Source organism: Alosa sapidissima, chromosome 23, assembly GCF_018492685.1.
Source record: "Alosa sapidissima isolate fAloSap1 chromosome 23, fAloSap1.pri, whole genome shotgun sequence".
In the NCBI taxonomy this organism is placed as follows: domain Eukaryota; kingdom Metazoa; phylum Chordata; class Actinopteri; order Clupeiformes; family Clupeidae; genus Alosa; species Alosa sapidissima.
The window spans coordinates 13,027,105-13,042,992 of record NC_055979.1 but is presented as its reverse complement, the minus strand read 5'-3'; the positions used below and the strand labels follow the sequence as shown (position 1 = coordinate 13,042,992).

Genomic DNA, 15,888 nt, shown 5'->3' with positions numbered 1-15,888 from the left:
TACGAAAATACCGACCTTTGTTAAGACTGGCAAGGCAAGGTTAAAATTTGTAAACAACACACTACAGAGTTTGCTCAACATATCCGCCAAATGAACCGTATTACGCACTCGTACTGAGTCCAAATGCACATCAGCCCCAAATCGGCGGTTATTTTTGGTTTAATAAACGACATTTTCCACAAGCCAGTGTGTTAATTTGTTGGGTGTGACACGTAACCTATAACCGTACTACTTAAAAACTAAGATATAATTCGAGGATCATTCGCAATTTCTGAGTATGCCTGTGTCATTTTAATTAAGGTGTCCTTGCACCTGAAGGTAGTGAGGGCTATACAAGGTGAGCCTAATTAGACTATAAGAGGCAGCAGACGTGTAGGTAGTTCTTTTGGGATTTAGCGTAGGCTATCTAATACTCAAGAAGCAGCAGATTATTTCAAACATTATAGGCTTATTTCAAATCTAACGCTCCAAAAAGACTCATGTCGAGCCTCACGAATGAATTTCTGATAAAAGACATTCGATCCGGTTTGAAAAATATAAACGTTGTGTTCATAGTGTTGGAAATCAGTAAGTATTCCATCAGGCCTGCAACTAATACTTGTATAGACCTATACTACCTCCTATAGGCCGCTTTGAGAATATATATATATATATATATCTTTAATTGCACAATTACTGTCCCCTGGGAAACTTTCGGCCTGAACAGTTTATCGTCATGTGGTAATGCGTTTCCCTAGGTTTCAGATCTTTTGACAGCTGTCATCACCATCTGCATAATTCACATAGCCTATGTTAGACAGGGTGAGCAAGACCAAGGATGGCCATGAGATTCGTTCCTGTAAGGTTGCAGACAGAAGCGGCTGCATCACCATCTCAGTTTGGGACGAGGCTGGAGTCTTCATTCAACCTGGGGACATCCTCCGTCTCACCAAAGGGTATCCAAACTTTTCATTATATGGATTAATGGCTTAGCATTACAACAGACAGCAGTCATCCTTACAACAATAAGGCACTTATTATTCTAGATGACCCATGGGTTACTCCATGATCTCCAACTTGGGAACAGAGAGTCAGTGGATTATGGAAACAGGATATGTTAATACACAGTACAAATCACTGCTTTCGGGTGAAAACCTTATATCTCCAGTTTGTTATTTGTTTTTTGTTTTTATTTCATGACGCAATGTTGGATTATTTAAAAATACAAGTATTTTTCAAATTCCTGAAAATTTGTGGATTTGGAGATACAAGGTTTCCACCCAACAGCAGCGAAATGTGATTTTACGTGTGTTGTCATCTGACTGCTGCTGCCGATGTTCTCAGTTATGCCTCCCTGTGGAAGGGTTGCCTTACGCTATACACGGGCAGAAGCGGAGAGCTCCAGAGGATTGGGGAGTAAGAAAACATCCTTTTATACTACACATTTCTTCATGGTCATCATCATGGGACCTTTTAGGCAGGCTCTATTGTTTTGGCAGTCATAGAAAAACAAGCCAATTGATGTAGCCAAAGATATGCACACTTGCAGTACACAATTTTATAAAGGTTGTTTCTAGGGAATGAAACGGTGGATTTAATGTACATTCGCTCTTATCTCCCTCAGCTTTTGCATGGTGTTTTCAGAGGTGCCAAATTTCAGTGACCCAAACCCTGAGGTGCAAGCACAATTAAATCAGATAAACAAGCCAGTGAGTGCCAGACAATGGTCTGTGACCACAATCTTTTTGGTCACTCGTAATCAAAGACTACCCTTTCACGGCATTCAATTTCAACTCTTCCCACATAGATCACCTGTTAAACTTTTCGCTATTGGCTACACTTCACTTTGGGGCAGCCGTGGCCTACTGGTTAGCGCTTCGGATTTGTAACCGGAGGGTTGCCGGTTCGAACCCCCACCAGTATGGCTGAAGTGCCCTTGAGCAAGGCACCTAACCCCTCACTGCTCCCCGAGCGCCACTGTTGTTGCAGGCAGCTCACTGCGCCGGGATTAGTGTGTGATTCACCTCACTGTGTTCACTGTGTGCTGAGTGTGTTTCACTAATTCACGGATTGGGATAAATGCAGAGACCAAATATCCCTCACGGGATCAAGAGAGTATACTTATACACTACAGTACTGACTCTTAGAACGAGAGCGTGGGTATCATTGTCTAACCTCACAGGTCAAGCAAGACCAGCTGTCCATCCCTCAAAACGGCCAGACTACAGGAGGCCCAGGAAATCCTCCACCTCAAAGTAATGTTCTCATGATTGCATCTGCGATGAACACATCGAACATTGTCAGCAGTGTTGCACGTTGTGGCACAACACAGACCGATATTATGCTCTTACATTCTCTTATTTTCCATAAATGTTCAGAAGAAATCTTGAATGTTTTAGACTTGTACAGTTGTACTGTTTTTCCCTCACTCTCCTCTAGTGGCTACAAGACCTTCAGCTTCTTACTCCTCCAATGTTTCATCCCATCACCTGCGTGATCCTCGGGATCTGCCTTATGGTACAGGGAGGCAGGATCGTCCTCACCGCGTGCCCCTGAACAGGAACCCTCTGTGCAACATAAGGGACGGTAGGGATAGAACCTCTGGCATGAGGGGTAGCATCCGGGACCCAAGACAGGCCTTCACACGGATGTAAGACGTTGGTGTTCCTATTTGCACATCCATATTGCTGGATGGGTGTAGACCTGGTAATAAATTGGCTTACTTAATGATTGCTTCCTCGCTTTGAAAGTACAAATATATATTTTCTTTTTCTGGTGAATTCACTCATGGATGTCTAATTATAGTAATGATCCCCAATGTTTGAGGCCAACACAAAATATTAAATTCTTAAAATTGTTATTAGCATTAAATGTACTTGCAAGACAAACTCTGTTTTGGTCATTAACACCATCTGTTTTAAAGTGTCGGTGTCCTGTGTGATATCACACAGGGCACTTTAAAACAGATGGTGTTAAGTATATCGCAAGATTAAAGCCACATTGAGACCCAGCCCCTCCAGCCCTACTTCATAAGGAACTGCTCTCCAGTCACCTTCACATAAACCATCATGACTGACAGCTGGTATTAACAATTCACAAAGCTGATGGGCATTCCATGTAGTCTGAAATCTGAAGGCCATGCTTACATAGCAAATAAAATATTATTGTAAAGTTTGTTGACCAACATTGTACAACTGAAAAATAATCTTTGACCATTGTGTACCAGAATGGTGTTTTAGAAACAAAATCCAGTAATTCCAGCCACTTAATTGTGGTTTGAGATTAAGTTTCAAAACAAATATACTTCACATAAGATAGTTGAGTGTCAATGTAAAAAATGTTCTTTATTTTGAAATCCATATTTGAACTCCATTGAATTTCAAAATGCATAATTAAGTGTGCTCTGATCCTTACTTATCAGATTACCTTTACCAGTTCAGGCTCTTATTTAGGATGGGCAATAAGCTTAAATAAAAGAACATTTCAAAGTCTAATTTCGACCATTATTCAAACAAATGTTTATAAACTAAATGAGGTTCCACTACCATGTGGGAAAACATTCACATGGATTTTAAAATGTTTTAAACAAAGAACAGTCCTTGTAAAACAAAACAAAGGTCCAAAAGCCTATGTTACAAATCTGGGGTGTGAAAAGGGGGGGAATACAGAAATCACTTGTGACAATGTCCACGTAAAGCCTTGTCTCAAGACAAGAGGAGGAATAAAGTGGAAGGGCCTGAATGTGTTATCAAAGCCAATATCAGCAGTCCATGTCCTGATACACATACAGGACCTCAGCAAGCTTTGGGTAGCGCTGAGACCTCCTCCATGCATTCATCATAGGATTCCTTATAATCGTCATGTGGTTTGATCATGATGACACAAGTTGGTCGTTTTGATCCTGCAGAGGAGCCAAGGTCCTAAGACACACAGATGTGGAGGTTAGGTCTCTAGCAGACATACCATACCAATATGACCATTACCAAAAACACACAGTAAGGGATAATTTACTGAAAGGAATAATCAGGGTTCCACATACCACTTTGGAAGGAATGTAGGCATATGGTAAACTCCTGTCTTCGCACATGACGGGTAGGTGGCAGTACACATCAATGGGCAAGGTGTCCCCAGCCAACACCACAATCCTGAGGGAAAATAAATCAGTTATTTATGAGAGTAACTAAATGCTTATTACGAGACACATTATACGAAGCAAAATATGTGGGAGCCAGTTATCTATTGTGAAGTATTGAAACAGGCAATGGTCATGCTGCCAACACAACGTGTACAATATTTACCCTTTTTCTCCTTTGTTTATAAACTTCTGGACTTCTTTCACTCCCCGTCTAATTTGTTTCAGTTTTGATGCTGCAAACAAAGTAACACATTTTACATCATAAAGAAATCACAACAGTAGCTATGTCTACCTTTAGCTGTAACGTTAACTGTTGACTTTACTGGGTCGCTAACTAACTTCAGTTGAAGTTAGCTGACTTGCATGCTCAACGTTTCATTACAAGAAACGTTAACGATAGCTAGATAGATAGATACTTTATTGATCCCCAGGGGAAATTCAAGAAAGCTGCCCTCTGTGTTATAATTCAACTTCAATGTTTTGGACCACAACACATGATTACAGACAATCTTCGGTTAAAAACATGCCGAGTATAGTTACCTTTTTTGACGCACTTGTAAAGCTTCTTGCTAAGTTTTTTTGAGGCCAGAGGTTGAGCAATTGGGTTGACATTAGCAATCAACTCTTGATAAGATTTTTCGGTTCCCCCGGTCTCCTCCTCGGCGACGCTCTTCTCTTTCTTTACCTTGGTCATTTTAGTAAGAGTAAAATACTGATTTGGTTTGTAATAATCTTCAAACACAACGCTAGGTTGGCAGACAACGTGTTTGCTGCTGTGCACGCACGCGTTTAAGACCTTCTTCTACTGCTTGGGTTAATGTGTGGTAGCGCCACCAACTGGTATGGAGAGTAGTTTTTTCTTCTTCTAGGTTTATTGGTAGATTATGCAAGTCGGTGCATTGTCACCACCTACAGTACGACGCAACGAAGTGCAACTGTATCAGGGGTGTCAAACTCAGTGGGCCGGATTTGGAATGAGACTTCGTTTGGGCCTTCATTTGCATGGTCATTTTCTTTTCTGCATTACATACTACACCCACTCGTGAGCAAACAAGACATGTACGTTTAGGTACTACTGTCATATACTGCTCTTTCTTTCTTGAAATACCTTACCTTCTATGACAGTCTTTCTTCTTCACCAGCATATAGGGAGTATATGCCAACATAATGTAACTGTTGCAACTGAAGAGGCTGCAGTAAAGGCCTCAGCATCTTGTGGCAGGAAAGTCGTTTGTTTAGTGATGTCTGTTTGTTCCAGACAGTAATTGACTGCAAATGATTTTCCCAGAAGTATTAAGTATAATCCATAGACTGTAAAAAAATAGGTATAATCACAATAATTATAGTTATATTTGTTTGTCCAATTACTTTGGAGTCTCAAACATATGGTGGCAATGTATACAATTCCTACATGGTTATTGAACGGTTAGTGCTTTGGTTCAACTCCTTGAATTACAGCTATACTTCAAGCACATTTCGATTGATTTGTTTCAAATTCATTTGGTGTACAGAGGCAAAATGAAATGCTTAATGTGGACCCTAATTGTAGTATGTTGTTATGGAAGCACATACAAAGATAAATGCACCAGATGTGTAGGGCAAGCAAGCCTGCAAATAAAAGGAGATTGACCAGTCTGACACATGCAAAATTGATATGATATATTACTCTATATGTGGTCATAAATGGCTTGTGATTATGTAATGTAAAACACCAGACTGTCCAATCCGTCTTATGCACCCCTGGTGGTTTGGGGACCTGACAGAGTGGATACTCTGTGCTGGATCATATGTCCTCCTGAGTTCTGTCATCTATTTTATCACACATCTCTGTCACAACATGTGGATGAGTGTTTTAATTTACAACCACTGATGGTCCAGACAGTGAAATACAAGCTCATGCAGCTAACAGATAATTATCACTTAGGTAAAAGGAAACCTAATGAGGTATAGACAAGACGATGGAGTGGGACTCATGTTCTCATGTTTTCAAAGCTACAGACGTGCTCCATCCATCCCCTCCCCTCGTTCTCTGTGAGAGAAAGACCTGCTTTGCTCAGCTCGCCCACCGTCTCTCTCCCTCCCATGTTGTTTGCCAATGAAGGTGGCCCATGTGGACATGAAAACAAAAGCCAGCTCGAGGTCATCTAGAGGATGGGTCAAAGACACCGTGTCACCAGATGAGGCGGAGAGTCAGGGACACTGACATCCAATCATAGAGAGAGCGGAGGACCATGAATACAGCTGAAGTGTATGTGGAGTTGCTTTGCATCCATTGATTACACCTAAATTGTTGCTCACTGCTCCCACCTAGTGGAGATGTCTGTCTTTTGTGCATACGACGTGATGTATTTGGTTGATAATGAGACAATGATTTCTTCAGTCAAAGCATACACGCTGAATATGGGAACTTTACTATGAAATGTACAAGGCATATGATGTGTAAGGATAGTAAGACATAATAAAATATGTAATTAATTAAAGATCAGCAAAGCTCAACATCTCTGAAGCAATGAAAAGGCCCATATTCTATGATCTGTGAATGATATAAGACAAAAAAATAATTCTGACTACAAATTAGGCAGCAGATACAACTTGTTAATGATGTGTTTTAGAAACTAGTCAATCTAGAAAGATATCACCAAGACAGATTACCTGAAGGGTGCTCTTCATCCGTGGAAGACACACATCTCAACTACAGTCCTTGTACAGTGCAGTACTTATCATGGTTTATTATGTATTTTTTTATATAAATTTCATAACATTTTATTTATTATATCCTGTAGAAGAGAGGTAGATGTTAACCCATTAAAAACTGGTCAGTTGTGTATGAGGGATCAAAAGTGTGTAAATGCCGGTTATGTCAAGACATGCTCAGCCAAAATACTCACCTTTTCTGTTAATTCTGTAATTATACCAGCAGTGAGAATCAGTTATAACCTAGTCCTAGTGTTATCTTACAGCCAGTTCTTAAAAAAATATTGGAAGACTCATCTTAAAACCATAGTCTTTTTTGTCTTTAATTACAGTAAAATTCAACACTTATTACTCTAAAACTTTACTTCAGCATTATACGTTTTATACTTGTGAGCCTGACATTGTTATTTTTTCTGGCAGTTTAGAGATGAACATAGATGTGTACTTACTTCAGTGGTTTAGATTGTCTTTGGAACTGACGTCCAGCTCTGTCTCATTATATTTATCTGCAAGGGTGGATGGGAATGCCATCCTGGATTTTTTGTTGATGTTATGTGTGTGTGTGTGTGTGTGTGTGAGGGTGAGAGAGCGAGAAATGGAGTTGTATGGTTTGTACCGGCATTTGTGTTCATTACTGTGTGTAATGGTGGGTCTCTGTGTTTGTGTGTTTTAGGGGGAAAGAGAGAGAGACATGACAGTGTGACGCTTGTGTTTGTTTGTCATTTTCAATCCTTTTGACACCTCTGATTGCCCAAACAGGTTCACTTCAGCAGACTGAGAGACTCCAGACAGGCACACACACACACACACACATGGCAGAACAAACACAGAAGGTGTCTGCCTGCACTGTGGGACTGCAGAAACGACACATAGCCGTGAGCTGTAACACGAGTGATGATGTTTAATTGAGCAGTGGAAAAGGGCGTTTGTGAGGACACGGCCCCGGGACTGGGGGCCAGACAAGGCCAGACGAGGGCCGAGGTCAGGTCATGTCCTGGCCGCAGCCCGTTCTCGCTACTGCCTACTGTTTGCAGCCTCCAGGACAGCTCGGGCGCTCACCCTATATTTCCACAGTTTCTTATTTGCGTATCTCTTCCTTAATTTATACGATACGATACAACTTTATTTGTCAGTTTGCACGTTGATGCAATTCTTTTAGCATCCTTGGGCAGCTCATTTAAGGATAGGAGGACATAGGCTATACATACATGTAAGACATATAGCATCAATAGACAGACATAGACATACATGTCTAACATCACATACATCAACAGACAAACATGAAACATAGCCACAAATGACAGTATCAAGCATGACAGAAGACAAAGCATACATATATTACAATCAATACTATATTACTTTCATCACTTGGAGACATTACATTCATGAATATTACACTAGATCTTAAGTATAAGTATAAATACTCTTTTGATCCCGTGAGGGAAATTTGGTCTCTACATTTATCCCAATCCGTGAATTAGTGAAACACACTCAGCACACAGTGAACAGTGAGGTGAAGCACACACTAATCCCGGCGCAGTGAGCTGCCTGCAACAACAGCGGCGTTCGGGGAGCAGTGAGGGGTTAGGTGCCTTGCTCAAGGGCACTTCAGCCGTGCCTACTGGTCGGGGTTGGAACCGGCAACCCTCCGGTAACAAGTCGAAGCGCTAACTAGGCCACGGCTGCCCCAGTAATGTTGCTGGTTTAACAAAAGGATTGATTGATTTATAAAAGAGTATCTAAATTATTCGTCTTTATATTCCCAGATTTTTTCTGATTCTCTAACTGTTTTTTTTTTTGGCACTGTGGTCTCATAGTGCCAGAAAATATAGTTTTTGTTGCATTGCCATATTCTAATAAATGGATAGATAGATAGATAGATAGATACTTTATTGATCCCCAAGGGGAAATTCAAGGGTCTCAGTAGCATACAGACATCACACACAACATGCACTTACAGCAGAAATGGTAAACATAAGTATAAGTATAAACATATAACTAAAATAAAGACAGTAGAAGATAAGAAAACTAACTATACTAAATACACTATATAAATTAAATTAAGAAAGTCCAATGTGCTTGAGGGTGATCAAGCATAAGACGCTTGTAGTGACAGGGCCGGGACTGGTAAGGTGCTAAAGGGAGTGAGTGTCATGGTGAAGGTGCAAAAAGTAGTCCAACCATAGCCCTTTAGTTATGTGTGCATGGCAAGGTGCTCAAGAGAGTGAGTGTCATGGTGAAGGTGCAAAAAGTAGTCCAACATTAGTCCAACAGTGCAAGAGTAGGTTTAGAGACCAGCATAAATAATATGGACAAATAGGATAATAAAGTATAATGTAGACAAGGTAAAAAAAAAAAAAAAACTATTTCAGTGCAAGAACAGGTTGAGGTAATAGGGTTATAGCCATTCATTCATTCAGTATTGTAGCAGAAGCCTAAACCGCAGCCATTGATCATGTGTGCTAATATAGCATGAAAAACAGTGTAGCAGTAAAACAGTAGTAAAAACATTAGGCTGTGTACATTAATAAATGGAATGGAAGACAGTCATTTCAACATAACCTGAATAACGCTCATATGAATACATGTATCAATCAATTACTATTTGAAAAGATAAGCATTTTAAAATTCTCACCACCAGCTAAATAGCAAACAGCCATAGATAGAGCACACACCAGCTGAAGATTTCAAATCAACGTCACGTGACGCGTGACGACCATGGAAGTTGAAAGGTCATAGGCCAGCTTCGGCGCTCACCGGGGCTTCTCTGTTTTCATAACAGAGTATTTTCAATTTCAATACACGGATATTTATTTAAAATAGGTACTCAGCAAACCCAGGGGGACTATATCCAGGCGCTTCAGAGAATGCTGGCTACAGGAGCAGTAAGACTTTTAAACTGGTTTCTATTGAAAAGGGTTTGAAATGACATGTATGCTAGGCCTTTCATTTAGCTTATTAGCTAACCAACATACGTTATCTGCCTTGGTAGGCTAGTTTGCTAACTTATCAACAGCTGGAGAGGTTATAGTAATATATGCATCACAATCATTATTGCAAAGTATAGCTGTTATTATTTAGACAGTTGTTATTTAGATATTTTTGCCGGGCTTGCAGTTTGTAATGCTGGGATGGCTGGACCAGCTAGCTTGATAGCTGGCAGGGTGCGCATGCAAGCCAGTTAGCGCTCGCTAACGTTAGACTAGCCAAGGTTGGTGCCTGGACACATAACCTGATGTTACCTGAGAAGTTGCGTAACTTTTTAATGAATTAACGGTTCGATAGATAGCCAGGAAGTCTCCTGTTAGCGAAACTGTGAAACGCACAGCGTAACGCTTCGAATGACGAAAAGATCGATGTAACGAGTTTCTTTGTAACGTTAAGTTAACCATGGTAAGTGTATCTGAAAGACTATGATGCGGAACATATTGGTTGATATCAGCAGCTTGTAAATAGAAACGTAACATTTTGCTACCTAACGTTAGCTGTGTTTATTTATGTGAGGTTAGCTAAGGAATTCGATTGTGTGCCGTACTTTAACCCAACGTTTAGGCTAACGTTATCGGGCGTGACTTTTTCAAGTGAGACGGTAGTGTGTTTTCACATGATATGAGCTACTATCCCGATGTTAATTATAGAATAGCAACATACATTATGTTTTTCATCCTAGCCATCGCTGCATTGAACATGAATTCGTTCTCGTCTTTTCTCTCACTGTTTATCTTTTGTAACCTACAGGCTGTAACCACAGCGCTGGCGCAAGTGGATAGAGAGAAAATCTACCAGTGGATCAATGAGCTGTCCAGTCCGGAGACCCGCGAGAATGCCCTGCTGGAACTCAGCAAAAAGCGGGAGTCTGTTCCCGACCTGGCCCCAATGCTCTGGCACTCCTGCGGAACGATTGCAGCCCTCCTGCAGGTATATATATATATATATATATATATATATATATATATATATATATATATTCAGGCATTACATGTCTTGCGGTCACTAATACACATGTTCGTTTGTAGAATGACTGTAGAGAAACGCATGTGAGTGCAATACATGCATATTTTACTCAGGATGGCTGGTTAACAATCACTACATTGCGTTTCAGCGTTGTGTTTTAGCGTTGTGTTTTATGATGTTCTTAGAGCTGATGCAATTACCTTGCTGTATAAATTAAATCTGAGTGTGACTGGTTTTGCATTGTATAACCTTTGGGGTAAAACTGTTGTTTACTCACACGTCCTTGTAGGAAATTGTCAACATCTATCCCTCCATCAACCCACCAACTCTGACAGCTCACCAGTCCAACAGAGTATGCAACGCTTTAGCACTTCTCCAGTGTGTCGCCTCTCACCCGGAGACCAGGTAGGACTGGTAGCAATCCACACCACCAAAACACTCGTGTTGGTTTCTTTGTAATGTGATGGTCACTCGTTCCATCTCTCCTCCTGTCTCCAGGTCGGCTTTCCTGGCAGCACACATCCCCCTGTTCCTCTACCCCTTCTTGCACACAGTCAGCAAAACGCGGCCTTTTGAGTACCTACGTCTGACAAGCCTGGGAGTCATTGGTATGAATGAGCTGTGTGTTGAGCAGACAGGGATTCAGTTGGTATAGACCACTATGTTCACACCAGCCTCTCAATTCAGTATATTCATTACTAATACTTCAGTAGGTGGAGTTCTGTAAATGTCTAAACATTCATAATAGAAGTGTGACCTGAATATGGCTAGGATAACGTACGATAATTGAAATAATTCGTTCAGCATGTTTGACCAGTATGCAGCTCAAGCAGCTTCACTGAAAACATAAAACAATAAAAGATTAGGTAATATGCAGACATAAAAAATGTGGATAATGTGCAGATCTTTCAATACAAGTTGAGGTTTAACTTTCTCAATACATCTTTTCCATTTTAGGGGCGTTGGTGAAAACAGATGAGCAAGAGGTGATCAATTTCCTGCTTACGACAGAGATCATTCCCTTGTGCCTCCGAATCATGGAGTCGGGCAGCGAGCTCTCCAAAACGGTAACATGCCCTCCCTCTGCTTGAGGGTCTTTCTCCAGTGTTAAACCTGCACTCTGTCCCCCCGACAAAGCAGCCGGTGTTAACTGCCCCTCTACCTCTTGCTCCCCTCACCCACAGGTTGCTACTTTCATACTGCAGAAGATCCTGTTGGATGATACAGGCCTAGCGTACATTTGCCAGACCTACGAGCGCTTCTCTCATGTGGCCATGATCCTGGTATGACTGAAGGGATTTGTAGGAGAAAAATGTAGCAGGTTGTGCGCAGAGTATAGGTGCACAACTATAGATGCATGATGTAAAATGACCATAAACAATGGCAACAAACACAATTAAACAGTGTTCTTCAGCCCTACTTTCATGGGCCCAACAGTGTTTATCAGTGCAACTTGCTCATCAGCTTTGTTGTCGTCAGAAGAAGTCCTAGTGATCAAAAGATAGCAGTAAGATGATTATGGGAACACAAGAAATCCAGACTATTGCTCAATGATAGAAGACATTCCCTGGTTGGTTTGGTCAGTTTCATTCTTTTCCATTCTTGATATCTAATGGAGTGTGTGTGTGTGTGTGTGTGTCTGTGTGTGTGTCTGTGTGTGTGTGTGTGTGTGTGTGTTCCTTCAGGGGAAAATGGTTCTGCAGCTCTCCAAAGAGCCCTCTGCACGTCTGCTGAAACACGTAGTGCGCTGTTACCTTCGCCTCTCTGACAATGCCAGGTAAGCAGCTACTGTGCTCAGCCTACAAGCCCGAGCCTGGGCAGTTAACCTGTTATTATGATGGTGTAGGCTAACGGCTGTCGATAAGGGACATTAAAGGAGAATTCCATTGTGATATTGACCTAAAGTGTATCGAAACATGATACCGAGTGTGAACGTATGTCTCATAGCCCATCTCGGCTTGTCCCCTGCACTCCAAAATCTGGCGCTAGTTAGCCGATGCTACCAACATCTTTTTCAATAGTGGTGCTTCGGCATCGGGCTAGCCATGCAAATAAATCACTGTTTTACACCCATTTACGAGGCTCAATGTATCTCCACACTTCATTGGTAGACTTCCGAGGGCCCTGACATTTAAAACGAGACATTGAGAACTTTGAAAAAGCACTGGTAGTTTACTTACAAGACGATTTATACAGACAGTATCTTCACGAAGTTTAGCGTTTGCAGCCATCTTGAATTTAGTCACGATAAGTCGAGCAACGAGTAAGAATGAACAGGTATGATAAGGGATCAGATTCCAAAAATAATTCAGTGGAAATGCATGGATTCCAGTTTCTTCCAGTAGCAGCAACTGGAATCCATGCATTTCCACTGAATTATTTTTGGAATCTGATCCCTTATCATACCTGTTCATTCTTACTCGTTGCTCGACTTATCGTGACCTAAATTCAAGATGGCTGCAAACGTTAAACTTCGTGAAGATACTGTCTGTATAAATCGTCTTGTAAGTAAACTACCAGTGCTTTTTCAAAGTTCTCAATGTCTCGTTTTAAATGTCAGGGCCCTAGGAAGTCTACCAATGAAGTGTGGAGATACATTGAGCCTCGTAAATGGGTGTAAAACAGTGATTTATTTGCATGGCTAGCCCGATGCCGAAGCACCACTACTGAAAAAGTTGTTGGTAGCATCGGCTAACTAGCGCCAGATTTTGGAGTGCAGGGGACAAGTCGAGATGGGCTATGAGACATACGTTCACACTCGGTATCATGTTTCAATACACTTTAGGTCAATATCACACCGGAATTCTCCTTGAAGAACTTTACTTTGATTCAACCCTGTATCATTTTAGAAATAGACATTCACTCATGAAAAATATTTAAATTATTTCAAATATGGCACATTTATTAAGTAGCCTAAATTTTTCACATAAACATGTAAATGTCATAGCCTACTTGAACAGGCTACGACAGTTCCTCAAGAACTGTATTGTTGACAATATGACTCATTGTTCTCAAGTGAACAGAAATGCAGCTGTAAGAGAGATTGGCATGGTGTGTTTTTCAGTTAGCCTATTAGCTGGTTTGATTTGCATTAAACTCAATGATATGGTGAAGGGTATGTGATGTGGGGCTATTTTAATTCCAAAGGCCAAGGGTACTTTATCAGGATGCATAGTATCCTAGATCCATAAAACTCTGTTCTAATGGTCATCTTTCCTCCGTTGCTCAGAGCAAGGGAGGCCCTGCGCCAGTGTCTGCCTGACCAGCTGAAGGACACCACATTTGCCCAGGTACTGAAAGACGACACCACCACCAAGCGCTGGCTGGCACAGCTGGTGAAGAACCTGCAAGAGGGCCAGGTCACAGACCCCCGGGGCATCCCGCTGCCTCCCCAGTAAACTCTGCCGAACCCTGCCTCTGTTGAACGCCACACACACACACACACACACACACACACACACACACACAAACTCCATCTTGCACATAAACACACATACACACAGTGTTTCTCCATGACGCATACATACACGCACACATGGACAGAACGCACACGCACACAGAGGTCGAAGATGACGAGGCATCCTTCAGAAGGGACTGGTGGAGGACACATAATGGCGCTTCAAAACCAGCCTCGCCAAGACTCTTTTTAAGAAAAACAAAAGAATGGTGCTCTGTATTGATTGATTATCATTTCTGTTTCTCAACAATCGGCTTAAGAGACCCCACTAAGGACTGTTTGGCTGACCAGGAGTCGGACCTCTGGTTCTTCCGATAGTTCCGTCGGGCGGTTCACAGGTTTCTGCAGTGTGTTTCTGGATGCTTTTACTCAATTGTTACTGTTTTTTAAACACTCATCATCCCATCACAGAGACTGTGCAGCTTGGCTGTGTCTTAGGAATCCACAAGAAGATGTCATTTTTGGCTCATCAATATTTTTTGTATAGATTGCTTTCAGACATATTGCCCATATCTGTTTCAAATAATAAAAAAAAGAAAACTGAAGGTTGTTTTGGCTGATGATGAATGTCGCTTTTGTTAAATTGGGTAGCTCAACTAACAAATGTATGTTTTCCCTTTCGGGAGATCTATGATTCATCATGTACAAATAATGAGTGTTTGGCTGGATTGCGGCCTGAACGTCTCTCACCCCCACAAAACCACAAGCAAATGTAATACAGGGAAACTTCCTGATGACGAGTGTTAAAAGTGTAATTTCTTTCCCAAAATGCATAGACACACAGACGCATATTATTTGAATGACAAGACTGGTACACAAGGTCAAACCCAAGTAGCTGCCCCACCCATCCCCAGGCCAGACCTATCGCTATGACCTACCCAGCTATTTTCCTATTGAAGTGAATGGGGAGGCATACAGGAAATCACACTTGTGAGGCGAAAGGGACCCCTGTCTCCACCACAGCAGTGTGGATGCTCCGCGTGTGTGTGTGTGTGTGTGTGTAAGAGGAGCTGGGAAGCTGAGCCTGGCAGCCCTGGGCCTTGTTTAATTCATCAGCTTCGCTCAGCAGACACCTGAGAGGCAGGTTGTAGGGGAACACACCTGACGGGAGGGGACAAATGATTATTAATATTCCGTAAATGCACCTGCACCCTCTCTCCACACACATACACACACACACACACACACACACACACACTCCTCTGTGCACACTCCATCGTTTACATGTTCTGTGTGTGTGTTGGTGTGTGGGTCCTGTCTGGTGGTGTCAACTACTTTTCCCTCCATCTTCTTTTCCACTTTTTGTTTCTTTATCACTTTCTCTATCATTTCTTTTCTCTAACCCTCCTCTCCTTTACCTCTATTTTTTCAACCACTTTCTCTCCCACTCTGCCTCTCGTCTGTCCTTCCATCTCTCTCTCTCTCTCTTTCTCTCTGTCTCTCTTCTGCAGCAGCAGTGGCTATGCTAAAGAGATAAATGTTTTATGGCTGGGTCTTAGTAACCTGAGACTAGCCCTGTCTCAGAGAGCACGCTGCCCAGGCCCAGTGCTCAGTGCCAGTGGCCCCGGGGCGAAAGGCCCTCGGCTGGAGGGGGTCCAACAGGAAGACATCGAACCCCAGGAGAGGGCCGAACCTGCCCATCGGACCAGCTGACACAGCCTCTTCAGAT

The 15,888-nt window shown here is 41.9% G+C and overlaps 3 protein-coding genes across 8 annotated transcripts; 2 read left to right on the top strand and 1 right to left on the bottom strand.

The window, feature by feature from the left end:
* Positions 1 to 361: 361 nt before the first annotated feature.
* Positions 362 to 2,706, top strand: LOC121698421 (SOSS complex subunit B2-like). 5 transcript variants are annotated; one of them, XM_042080509.1, is made up of 6 exons: positions 363 to 567; positions 797 to 935; positions 1,324 to 1,395; positions 1,604 to 1,655; positions 2,162 to 2,234; positions 2,419 to 2,706. In XM_042080509.1, the coding sequence occupies exons 1-6, from the start codon at positions 480 to 482 to the stop codon at positions 2,631 to 2,633; spliced, it is 639 nt and encodes a 212-aa protein (XP_041936443.1). In that variant the 5' UTR covers positions 363 to 479; the 3' UTR covers positions 2,634 to 2,706. The 5 variants fall into 5 exon arrangements, with proteins under 5 accessions (XP_041936444.1, XP_041936443.1, XP_041936442.1 ...); XM_042080508.1 differs by having other exon boundaries at positions 1,604 to 1,688; XM_042080511.1 differs by having other exon boundaries at positions 435 to 567; positions 738 to 935; positions 1,604 to 1,688.
* Positions 2,707 to 3,297: 591 nt separating this feature from the next.
* nhp2 (NHP2 ribonucleoprotein homolog (yeast)) lies at positions 3,298 to 4,932 on the bottom strand. Its single transcript, XM_042080513.1, has 4 exons — positions 4,655 to 4,932; positions 4,278 to 4,347; positions 4,019 to 4,124; positions 3,298 to 3,899 (listed from the first exon to the last, which is right to left on the bottom strand). The coding sequence occupies exons 1-4, from the start codon at positions 4,806 to 4,808 to the stop codon at positions 3,774 to 3,776; spliced, it is 456 nt and encodes a 151-aa protein (XP_041936447.1). The 5' UTR covers positions 4,809 to 4,932; the 3' UTR covers positions 3,298 to 3,773.
* Positions 4,933 to 9,507: 4,575 nt separating this feature from the next.
* cnot9 (CCR4-NOT transcription complex subunit 9) lies at positions 9,508 to 14,279 on the top strand. 2 transcript variants are annotated; one of them, XM_042080506.1, is made up of 8 exons: positions 9,508 to 9,693; positions 10,547 to 10,726; positions 11,052 to 11,167; positions 11,261 to 11,370; positions 11,720 to 11,829; positions 11,947 to 12,045; positions 12,448 to 12,539; positions 13,992 to 14,279. In XM_042080506.1, exons 1-8 carry the CDS (start codon positions 9,676 to 9,678, stop codon positions 14,158 to 14,160), a joined length of 894 nt encoding a protein of 297 aa, XP_041936440.1. In that variant the 5' UTR covers positions 9,508 to 9,675; the 3' UTR covers positions 14,161 to 14,279. The 2 variants fall into 2 exon arrangements, with proteins under 2 accessions (XP_041936440.1, XP_041936441.1); XM_042080507.1 differs by lacking the exon at positions 9,508 to 9,693 and adding an exon at positions 10,046 to 10,201.
* Positions 14,280 to 15,888: the final 1,609 nt, after the last annotated feature.

Bases quoted from the DNA above. Each gene is read 5' to 3' on its own strand.
- LOC121698421 (XM_042080508.1), top strand. From the start codon at position 480: ATGTCGAGCCTCACGAATGAATTTCTGATAAAAGACATTCGATCCGGT. The intron at 1,396-1,603 runs GTAAGAAAACAT...TATCTCCCTCAG, and splicing joins GAGCTCCAGAGGATTGGGGA to CTTTTGCATGGTGTTTTCAG. The intron at 1,689-2,161 runs GTGAGTGCCAGA...CTAACCTCACAG, and splicing joins TAAATCAGATAAACAAGCCA to GTCAAGCAAGACCAGCTGTC.
- nhp2 (XM_042080513.1), bottom strand. From the start codon at position 4,808: ATGACCAAGGTAAAGAAAGAGAAGAGCGTCGCCGAGGAGGAGACCGGG. The intron at 4,348-4,654 runs GTAACTATACTC...CTTTGTTTGCAG, and splicing joins TTACAAGTGCGTCAAAAAAG to CATCAAAACTGAAACAAATT. The intron at 3,900-4,018 runs GTATGTGGAACC...TGTGTGTCTTAG, and splicing joins CCTACATTCCTTCCAAAGTG to GACCTTGGCTCCTCTGCAGG.
- cnot9 (XM_042080506.1), top strand. The intron at 11,371-11,719 runs GTATGAATGAGC...TTTCCATTTTAG, and splicing joins GACAAGCCTGGGAGTCATTG to GGGCGTTGGTGAAAACAGAT. The intron at 11,830-11,946 runs GTAACATGCCCT...CCTCACCCACAG, and splicing joins GCAGCGAGCTCTCCAAAACG to GTTGCTACTTTCATACTGCA.